The sequence below is a fragment of a genome, unplaced genomic scaffold (assembly GCF_019419815.1).
Source record: "Pyrus x bretschneideri cultivar Hongxiangsu unplaced genomic scaffold, Pyrus_bretschneideri_v1 Contig28, whole genome shotgun sequence".
NCBI lineage: Eukaryota > Viridiplantae > Streptophyta > Magnoliopsida > Rosales > Rosaceae > Pyrus > Pyrus x bretschneideri.
This window is the reverse complement of record NW_025999590.1, coordinates 4,012,695-4,024,093: the sequence shown is the minus strand read 5'-3', so window position 1 is coordinate 4,024,093 and position 11,399 is coordinate 4,012,695. Positions and strand designations below refer to the sequence as shown.

General features: G+C 38.3%; 1 protein-coding gene and 1 long non-coding RNA gene across 2 annotated transcripts; one reads left to right on the top strand and one right to left on the bottom strand.

Annotated features, from left to right (window-relative positions):
* Positions 1-4,133: 4,133 nt before the first annotated feature.
* On the bottom strand, positions 4,134-6,371 carry LOC125479259 (mitogen-activated protein kinase homolog NTF3). Its single transcript, XM_048588415.1, has 3 exons — positions 6,204-6,371; positions 5,691-6,118; positions 4,134-5,081 (listed from the first exon to the last, which is right to left on the bottom strand). Exons 2-3 carry the CDS (start codon positions 6,111-6,113, stop codon positions 4,386-4,388), a joined length of 1,119 nt encoding a protein of 372 aa, XP_048444372.1. The 5' UTR covers positions 6,114-6,118; positions 6,204-6,371; the 3' UTR covers positions 4,134-4,385.
* On the top strand, positions 6,181-10,977 carry LOC125479260. Its single transcript, XR_007259896.1, has 11 exons — positions 6,181-6,803; positions 6,900-7,004; positions 7,100-7,236; positions 7,354-7,386; positions 7,491-7,613; positions 7,722-7,800; positions 7,925-8,022; positions 8,138-9,346; positions 9,703-9,816; positions 9,966-10,493; positions 10,698-10,977. It is a non-coding gene; the product is annotated as an uncharacterized LOC125479260 (long non-coding RNA).
* Positions 10,978-11,399: the final 422 nt, after the last annotated feature.

Below are 11,399 nucleotides of genomic sequence, written 5' to 3'. Positions count from 1 at the left end.
GTTTGAGACGTGATTCTCCAAAAAAACATTACTCCAAGCACCATATTTGCTTCTGTTTTTTTGTTTTTGTTATCAGGCATCGATCAAGATATCTCGAGAGAGATCGAGATCGAGAGAGATGAGGGAGAAAGTGGTAGTTGGTTCGTAGGGTCTAGTAATTCAGCCTTTTGCAAAGGGGTCCCCGAAACAAATTTTATTTGGTCTTCTTTTGCAGCCATGATTTTCACCTTTTTTTCTTTTCTTCTGCTTAAACTCTTTCTTAAAAAATAAAAATAAAGTAATTAAAACATGGAAACAGTCTTGATTCGTGCATCTTTTCTATTTGTGGGGTTTTTTCTTACTTTCCTTAGCATTTGAGGTTGTTGGTCCTTGTGCTTCTTTCATTAGTGAGTATAAGTCTCTAGAAAAAAGTTGGGACTTATCAATCATCTAGTCTTAACCATGACTGCTTTAAAGAAAATATGGACATGCGGATGCTGTCGATATGTCCTTCATACGTCGCTGTAATTATTGATATATATTATCGATATGGGAAAGTTATATTTGTTAGAATGTATTCATATGATTCTTGGTTTATTGTCTTTTGTGTCCGTAAGTGCAGTTAACTGCAACTTAGAATGACTGATAATCTCACGCAAGAACATTAGTAGTGATTACAATTATATTTGGACAACATACCAAATTAATAGTTGTTGGTGAAGAAATCCTCTTCAAGGCTCTCTCCTTTAATTTTGCATATCATTAGAAGCTACTAGCTAGGGTTTCCTACAAGTGAATATCATGAGCCCATGATCAAGCATGGAAGATAGTTGTGTACGTTAAAGTAGTGAGTTTCAGAGTATAAAGTAGGCTTAATGTACATGTAGTGCTGTCGTCTCACCTTTCTCTTCACTCCTCTTACCAACCTTAAAACTAGGGTCACTTACTTGTCCATCAAATATTCTTGCATCTGCCTTCGTTGTGAAGGCAATTATTTTTGCTTGCAAGCAATCACGTCTCCAGATTTCGAGTTTATTATTTGCGGAATAAGGATTTTTTGTTCATCATTGGTAGAATCCTAACGAAAGACGTGGTGCACAATTAAGTGTAATGACATTATGGATTCATAAAGCTGACACTACTTCATGAAAGAAGGCTTGATTGTTGTAGTTGTTGTTGTTAATTGGCTCATAGTTCTTAATGAGAAATGATAACTGTACTCTCTTCTACTTACCTTTCTTAGGTTCGGGTTCTTTTGCCGGCAATCCTTTTTGGTGAGTATTGGTAAAAACTTAAAAAAGGGGTTAAGATCACCCCTCTGTAAATCTCTAAATAGACCTGTGAGATACCATAACGATGAGATGGGAAGCCTCCCCTCTCTCTAAACATTTATAAAAAAAAATTGTTATGATTTATCTTTCTTAATCAGTGATTAGTTTAATATTCTGGTGCTGCAACTAGCTAGAGTTCGACACAAGATCCCTAGTTGATATATATGCTGGGAAGTGGAAGGAGCTAGTGATGAACTGTGAGATGAAGGTTTCGTAAATTCCCCTTTGCAGTCATTCAATCAAAACGGTGGACGTGATATTAGAATATACAAAAGTTGAACAAGATGACAAAATCGTCCAATATACTTTAGGTCTAATTATCCTAAGTATCTATATAATTATAATATATGTATGCATGCATGAAACACTTAGTGATCTAGTCGTGCATATGCGCAAGAACCTTCCCGTGTGCAGTCTTCCAATGTCTGCCAATAACTAGTGGGTTCTTCTATTTTGATCGGCTGGAATTATAAATATATCTGTATAATAAAAGAATGAAATTCAACGCCCAAAAACCTAATTAAATCATGAATAAAAGGTGATTTTATTTTGAAATAAGAGTCTATGTACCTCTGTTCATTCTCTACAAATGAGCACTTTACACTAACTAACACGTCTAGCACATGTCTATAGCAAAATCTTGAATGTAATTGTTTCACTAATTTTTTTATCTATACCTTCTATTACACGACCGATCAAGTTATGCGAATGCTAAAATGTGTTAAAGTGTAAATTCTATGTCAGTAAATTAAAGGACCAACCTTGCATGTCTTTACAAAAAGTTAAGAAAACTTCTATATTGTCAACTAATTTTATAGTGAAATCTCAACTTCTTTCGTCGTGCTATTATAATAGTTGAATATTTTTTGGAATCTCTACACATATGAGTATCATGCTTAGTTAGCTAGGTAGGTTAGTTTGGAGCATGTCTATAACAAGATCTCAAATGTAATTGCTTCACTATTTTTATTTATTTATATCTTTCATTACACAACTGGTCATGTTATGAGAGTGGTAAAATGTGTTAAAAGTGTAAATTACGTGTCAGCAAATTAAAAAACCGACCTTGCATGTCTTTACAAAAAGTTAGAAAAACTTCTATATCGCCACCCGATTTTACAGTGAAATCTCAAATTTTTTCAAATTATTAGAATAGGTGGAAACTATTTTATGGAATCTCAACACATGTGAGCATCATGGTTAGTTAGCTAGGTAGGTTTGGTGGTTGGAAAGTTGAAAGGTGCCCAATAAGTTGATTGGTTGGTTGGACGTACGTCAAGAACCAAAAAGAACTGGCCCAAATTCTTTGGTGGAGACGAAGACGGATTAAAGTGGCATAAAATGTCGGTGGTGCCTAATTTTTGCATGGATGTTTTGAGACCAATAACTCAAAGAAATTTGTGTGTCAAAGAAGCACGACACTCACTCTCATCCAATTAAAACTCTCTCAATTTTCTGAAAAGGGCAAAAGGAGAAAAGAGTTCCACCAAAAATACAAAAGAAAAAAAAAAGAAAAATCTTGCTTTAATCGTCCCTTTCTCATATATGGCATTGTTTTTTAATTCATGGGAACATCACCACGTGAAACACGACGCCAACTTGGCATGTATTTTAATTAGCGGGATGAAAAACTGATACGGGTATCGAAAACAAAAGTCACAAGATGAAATATTATACATATTATGCAGGTGGTCATTTATCATGGTGGTGGAAAGAAGTTGAGTCATTTCATAACGGCGTATATTCAAACCTTGTCGGTCGTTAATCTAATAACTAATCTAACAAAATCTATTGTTTGACAAAAAAAAAAAGTATTATACATGTAATAAAAGTGATCGACATAGTCAAATACTAAGGACATATGCATATTGGGATCAAGGTTAGGAACACTCAGAGTCCGGGAGATATACATGTGAAGGTCTTACGAGAACCCTCCAAATGTTTACAGATCCCTTTTGCACCCACCAAGCGTTCGCTGTAATGCCTGCAAGTGTGTGTCGACAGGTTGCGTCGATAACACTCAACATCAATCACCAGATTGTTTCCACATACGTCGATGTCTGTTGACATGTGCACAATATAATTTGATTGATGACAATAACCTCACAAAGTGTTCGATGAAATGCTTGATTAAATAACTGAAATTGTTTTTTGCTCGTAAAAAATTACTAGTGAGGAGAATGCTTGTAGACCTTCAGTTTTAAAACGGACAGGCCCTTTTCTTGGAAATTGGCCCAAGCCTTCTTGAAGAAGAAGGAGACACACCAACCCAAACCCAATTCGGGCCTCGAAAAGGGCAAAATAAAACCCAACGTCATTTATCTTGTAATCCCACATCGACTGTGTTTGCCATAGACGTCCACGGATGTTAATTGCCGAGCTCAATAACGCGAGGCTCCTGACCCAAACGTAGGGACATTAAAGATGGTGCGGAAGGTAAGTGCCTGAACTCGATCTCATTCCCCACAAAGGAAAAAGGATCCCAACAGTGACTAGTACTGGAGGTATACGTGCCACCCGCCAAGGCGCGTATACCATAACTAGTCTTCCTGTATACACAGGAATGTTGGCTTTAACAAAGCAGCCATATGGGCCTCAATACTAGGACAGCAGTGCTGGCACACGGACCACCTCTTATGGACCTCCATTTCTTTTATGATTCATTCAATCCAATAAACAGGAATACGCATTGACGCGTGGAAATCACTACTTAATTTTGAACTGTGAAACTAATCGAACAGTGAAAGGAGAAGTATCGCTGCATCGGTGTCTCAATAGCATGCCTCCATGGTAAAATTTCAGTCTATCATACAAAATTTCGAGGACGTAAAATGGCATCTTCGTTAATTACAAAAGGAAACCAGTTCCGGACTCCATAGACGTACAAAAGCACACATATATACAAACATTAAACGCCGCCAATCATATGCAGGGCTCAGGTTCATAGCTGCTCGTAACTTATTATTAACAAAGCTACTGAAGGCGTGAGCGACCCGCTGAAGCATGCTGCTTCAAGATTATTGGAATGGAAGACGCATTTCAAAGTTCTACATAGCGAAGCTAGAAAGAAGATGATCAGGAAAACACTGCGGCATTGTCTGTAGCAGCTTCGGGATGGTAAAGAAGCATTTCCCTCCACATCATCTCCCTTATCGTCTCTTCTCCTAAATCCTCGTCTATGTCGAGATCAATAGGTACCTCGGCTGGAGGATTGGTACTAGGATCATACAATGGGGCCATGTATGGGTGTTGGAGTGCTTCAGTGACGCTAATCCTCTTTGATGGGTCAAAAACAAGCATCTTTTGCAGTAGATCAATTGCTAGAGGATGAGCATCAGGGTAAAGGCGGGTAAAGGGGGTCCCCGGAGAAAAGGGCAGCGATTTTATGTATTTCGTCGCCTTAGGATTGTCTATAAATTGGAGATCCTCCTCCCTCTGGCTGCCAAGGATGTTAATTATGAGTTTGAGCTGGTTGAGGCATTCTGTACCAGGGAAGATAGGTTTCCGGCCAAGAAGCTCAGCAAAGATGCACCCAACAGACCACACATCAATCGACGTTCCATAGTTGTCACAGCAGAGCAGGAGCTCAGGGGCACGGTACCAACGAGTGACAACATACTCGGTCATGAACTGGTCCTTTCCTGTGCTGGTGCGCGCTAGCCCAAAATCACATATTTTTAAGTCACAGTTTGCATTGATAAGAAGGTTTCCAGGCTTCAAATCACGATGGAGAATGTTTGCAGAATGGAGATACTGTAGGCCTCGAAGCAGCTGCAAGGAAATTCTATTTTCTTCAGTACAAGTGAAAAAAAAAGATTAACACAAAAGACAACTGTGAATATATCCTCTCCAAAAGTTTTAAATTCGAAACAATGGAGGACAAATTCCGTAGAAAGAAATAAATTAACAACAAGAAGTACAAAAAAGGGTTTTTCTGAAAAAAGAAAAAGAACGAAAGGCATAAAGGAAGCATGGCAAAAGCAAATCTAGCAGCTCAATCCATCCATCATACTCATCCCTTAAAAGCCCTAGTCTAAACCAAATCAATAATTCAAATTCAAATTGATGAAAGAAACAGTAGCACCACTCAACAATCTATGTTCAACAACGCTAGTGCAGCGGTCCTGTCTCCGAATTTTCATGAAATCGAGCGAGAACTATCAAAAGTGTTCTGCAGTATCAGCTTCTATGAAGCATTCCAAAATGTAAACATGTTTCATCTTCCAAGTAGCCAACAATGGACAAGATAGCAAAGTAAATTCGACAATATATGTACGAGAGTACGAGTTCATACCGATTAAATCACCAATTTGGTAACAATTTCACTAACAAAACAAAGCGAAAGATAATCCGAATCCAAAAACAATCAATTTACATTACCTGAAAGAGGAAATACTGACAGTGATCATTCGAAAGCGGCTGCGAAGACTTGATAATCTGGTGGAGATCGGTATCCATGAGCTCGTACACCAAGTACACGTCTTTAAAGCTCTTCCTCTGAATCGGCATCATCACATCCTTCAAGGCAATCACATTCTCGTGCCGGAGGTGCTGCAACAGCTTCAGCTCCCGCAGTGTCCGCAGCGCGTCGATTCGGTTCTCGAACGCATTGTTGATCTTCTTAATCGCCACCTTCTCGTTCGTCTCCCTGTTCACCGACGAGCAAACGATGCCGTACGCTCCCCGCCCGATCGGCTTGATCGGCACGTACTTGGTGTCGATCTCGAACAGCGTCTGCCACATCGAGTAGTAATGCTTCCCTTTCGCCCCGATCCCGTTCGGAGGCTCCACTTGCGTCGCCATTTTTCCTTCACATTAACAAATTCGATTAATTTCTTCTTTTTTCCCGCAGAAAGCTATCAGATTCTCATCAAACAAACAGAAAGATTTTACCTTTTTCAGTCCAGTCCCATCCACTCCGCTATCCCTGGTCCGAATCAGTCCCAATTCTCATCCAATCCACCGCAAACTTGCCCCAATTCCACCGACACAAACCCTAGTTCCAATTTCGCGCCCGAATTCACCGAATCAAGTCATCTGGAATTGGGAACTCGGATTCCGATCTGGGTGCGTAGAAATATCGGCGGTTGACGAGCGGAGAGCTGTGGATTCGTGATCTCGTCGCGGTTAGAGCAGAGAGGGGAAGAGCTCGTGACAATTATGATGCGGATTTTAATTATTTTTTAATATTTTCTGGATTATTATTTTTAATTTAATTATTTATTTCTTGTTTTTGTCCGATGGATGACGAATCGCAGCATCTCCCACCGGATTTCGCTCTTTTAACGCTAGCGAGAAGACCAACGGATATTTTTAATCGGCGGGACCCATCTTTTTTTTTAGCAGGGCGGGGATTGAACGGCATCGCTACGTCGTCGTCTCGTTGGAGTCACGTGATTGGCTCGTGACTTTAAAACGTGGCGCCAAATCCACAGGAAGAAGAAGCTTCGAGTTTTCGCGGAGAGAGGGGCGACGGCATCGTCTTCCGCGGCTGTAAGTCTCGCTCTCACTCGCTCGCATTTGATTCGGTTCTTCAAATTTTTCGAATTTATGTGGTTTCAGGCTTCAAATTTTGAAAATTTGATGCAGATCGCGGAGGAGTTCCGAAGGGAAACGCGGAGGTTTTCTTCCGGAAAGCGAAGGTCTGGAAGGACGACGGCGACGGCGACGGCGACGCACCGCCTGTCTTTGTAGGTATTTTCAGTGTTCTTATTTATTTATTTAGAATCATTTAGATTAATGCATTTGCGAAAAATTAATCAATTTTCGATTTTGCATGAGTAACATAGAGTGAATTCGTCTCCCTCTCTTGTTTTGGAATTTTGAGAAGAATTTCTGGAGTTGTTAAAGACTACCTCGGGTCCTTGGCGAAGAATCGTTGCGAAAAAATTTCGTGCTTGTGTACGAGTTGCTGGACCAAATCATTGTGAGTGTCTTCAAAGTCCTGCATTTTGTGACTTATGTGTGTGTAATCTTGCTAACCTTTTGTATATTATGGGAGTCGTATGTGTTCAATGAGCCGGTTGTGGTTGATCCTGTGCAGTTACTGCCTCTGGGTTCTGTTGGAATTTTTACGGTATTATTTATATGATCATTTGCATTCTGGTGGCAGTATTTTTGGTTGGTTCTGATTGAATTGTATGGTTTGATTGACTTGCTAAACTTGCATGTTGGTATCAGGCCAAAAGAATGCCAGTGACGACAATCGCAAAATCTGTTGTTGCAAATGAGCGTGGAGGTAGAAAGAGAGAGGAAAATTTTGTGGACGTAATTGAAAAAATGAGTGTTACTTTCAGTTCCAGTGTAAGTACCTCGTGTTTGGCTCACCATTTTTATTTCTTGTTAGCGTCACAACCCCCAGGTGGTAATCAATTTTGAGCTGTTTTGATTACTATGATGTTGTTCTTGCAGGGATATATACTTCTGAGATTGATGGTACCATCCAATTGAAGAGTTATCTCACAGGCAATCCAGAAATTTGACTTGCTCGGTAGTCTTCTTTTACTATCTTTCTTTAATGGTTTGCTGGGATTGAGTGTGATCTGTGAGATTTGGATGTCAGTACTGTTAGTAGCATTGCCCTCTTAATCTGAAATTGCTGCCTCTTCCAACAGATTATATTTTAGGAACAGGGGTTGTTATACTGGACGATTGTAATTTCCACGAATCTGTACATCTTGATAGTTTCAATGTTGACATAACACTTACATTGGTGAGTCTGATTGAGACACTGTAATTTTTAATCGTCTGCAGTACTTCTTGAGGATGGAGATATAACTACTGTTCTGTTAGTGCTAAAGTTAATAGATCACGCCACTGTTTAATAGGTACCAACCGATGGTGAATTTCCTGTCATGAATTACCGCATTACTCAGGAGTTCAAGCCATCCTTTCGTATTAATGCGTTTATTGAAGAAACAGGACTGTCTAAGGTGAAGAAAAAGTTCAAAAAACTCTTGTATCTTAAAATAGTAACATCTGATTCCATCTAAATCATGCTTTGTTAGGCTGATTTCCCCTCAAGCATTATTGCAGATAAAATCCTTGTGCAGATTCCGCTGCCAGCATATACAGCAAATGCCTACCTTAGAGTTAGAGCAAAATTAATGTTAGATTTCTGGTCTGCTGTCTTATATTTTGCTTCTTTTGACTGAAGAGCATAGAGCATAGACTTTAATTGTTAACTTTTATTTGTAGATATTTGACCTATATTGTACCAAACTAGCCATTGATCATTAATGTATGATAATATTATACTTTTATAAGCAACTCCACATATATGATTTACTGAACTTCTCGGTAATGTTATCGTTGGTTATGATTAACCATATAGAAAAGCATATAAAGGAACTCTTATGTAAACGTTGATACTTTCAAGTAGGGTTCAGGATTGACAGGATCAACAACAGTGGAGCAATTCCAGTTAGGCAGACAATTCATTTCCTAAATTATTCCTTTTCTTTCTCCTCTTTAATATGTTTCATGGAATTGTCTCTTGTATATTACACACTATTTATTATGTTTCAGTTCAAACTTGGGACAGCTTTTAGAAAATTTGGATGAACTTTTACTCAGCGATAAATCTTTAGGTAACCACATGCAAGAATGGGGAAAAATTTAATCTTTCAAACTGGTTCCATATTTGCATCACTGATTATCTCGTCCGCTCTGGGCTACGTCAGGGTTAGTTTTGAGTTGGAACCTGGAGCGGTTTGAAACACAACTGATGGGTTTGCTTCAGTGTTCGAAATTAGTAACAGGTGCCTTACATTGTAGATTGTTGGTGGATCTGAACTTACATTACAGGCAAAGCTGACATTTTCACAGGAATCACTTTGTATACACTATTTTATTTTGGAGCCTGTAATGCTATATTATATTCAATGTCATTTATGTGTCAGAAGAATGAAAAAGAAACTGGTGTGTAAATTCTACTTTGTTTCTGCATTTGTACTGATGTAGGAAATATTACCAAAGAAGCTGGACCTCTTAGCATGACCTTCACAATACCTATGGTCAATGCTTAAAGGCTTCTGGTAAGATTTTCTCTTGACCTTCTAAGGACCTAACCAGATGCATCCAATTTCTGTTGACCTATGGTACAAACTCAGAGCTTAAATTTTCTTAATGCTATTAGAATTGTGTAGAAACAAGGGCTGGGAGTCTACGTAGGCAGTGCTACCAAATTAAAACTGACTCTTGTCCTACAGGTGAATGTTATGTGTAAATCAAAATTAGGTTCTAAAGTAGCCATCTAGGTGAGTTAGTTGACCTTAATTTAAAATCAAACTCACAACGAGAACCAGATCTGTATTTTAGATTTTTCATAGTCTATAATCATGTGTTCTCAGTTATTCTAATATGTTGTGTTTCTTCATCTGTCTCGATACAGGTAAAGTACTTGCATATAACAAATAAGTGGAAGAGCCACAATCCATATCGATGGGTGAGATATGCCACACACTCAAATTCCTACGTTGCTGGGTTGTAATATCTCATCTCCCTAGTATGTTCGTTTTTTATTTCTCTATCGCTTATTTCGTTTACACCAAATCAAAAAATAGAGCTAGTTGCTTGTACCAAATCAGATTGAATCTTTGTTCTGTGTACTATCATGATTGACTCACTAAAACATAACTTTCTGCAATGTGGTAGAACTTGAGGGATGTGTTCTACTTATTGACGTTAATTATAATGACATGAAGCGACTGGGCGTTGGACTCTGATGTATCAGCAGGAAGCATGCCCTCTACTGCAGAAAGGGAAACACATTGGAAGCCCATCGACACAATACACGGGTCACAATCAGGCTAGTAAACTGACCAGTTGAGTTCTGTGTGCTTTAGCGAATGGTTCGATTGACTTGCATCTAGACAAAAAAATGTCAAGTTCAATTCTTTTTAATACTTGTGTGCTGGAGATTATCAGGGTATATATACTGCACAGTTTCGATGTCTTTTTGGAAGAACTTGATTCATTTCACCATCTCTGAGATTCTGAACAGAAGTGGTGTGAAGGAAACTTGGATAATGGGACTTATCTTTCTCTAGATTATCCGTGGAATAGCCGATAGCGAAATGCCGTCCAGATCGTGTGCTCATTCCAAATGGCTAATACTAAAGAAAGCACCCGGATGCCACTTACTCTATTCAGCTAATCTACGTCTAAAGTTACCGATGAAAGGTATCTGCTGCTCTTAAATTTCAAATTCTTGGTAATCTTTGACATCATCAATTATGCACAGATACATTTGCTTTAGGAATATGATGCTTGGTTTCGTTGCTTTTTCTGTTTGGTGATGAATATATTGGTTTGATTTAGTTTGACTAATGGTTATTAACGACGGGAATCGTGTCTAATCGCCCATCTAATCGCCCGTCTAATCAGCGAAGGAACTTTGGATTAATTAAAGATACAGACATAATCTGGAATGAATTCTCATTCAATGCAGTAGAAGAAAGAGGACACCATATTGTCAGAGCATAAAAGTGTTCGAGTCTTAAATTGGATGGATTAGTATATGTTTTATTTGCCCATCCCTTGAAGTAATAAACATTCATCGAATATCTTAAAATTTCTTAATTATACTTGAGGATATAATGAGTCTGTACTCTTAGTTGATTGAGAACGTTCACCTCATATAAGATCTTGTAGTCCCGAGTTTACGATACTCTATATTGATTTTAAAAAAATTTAATTCCCCAAACAGAATAGGGGAATTCTTAAATTAAGGATGATATTAAGTTTCATGGTAATGAAACCTAGGTTTTCACTTGTTCACAAGAAATCAGGAATTTTCTAGGGAATAACCGGTGAACACTTACCCTCAGAATTTTATTATGCTCTAGTACATTTTTATGCATTGAAATTTTTTTCTATTGCATTTTAATTATTTGAATTCAAACAAAAAATATAACGGCTAAAAACTAAAGTGCATTGAATACATCGAAACATGCCAAAAGAATCTCTAATTAGAAATTCTCTTCAAAAAATGTAACTCTCCATTAACATGGAAATAGAGGAGGTCTACTCGGTCATATACTTACAAGATGAGTTTGATATTAATTTAATTGTTCATTGGCTGGTTTA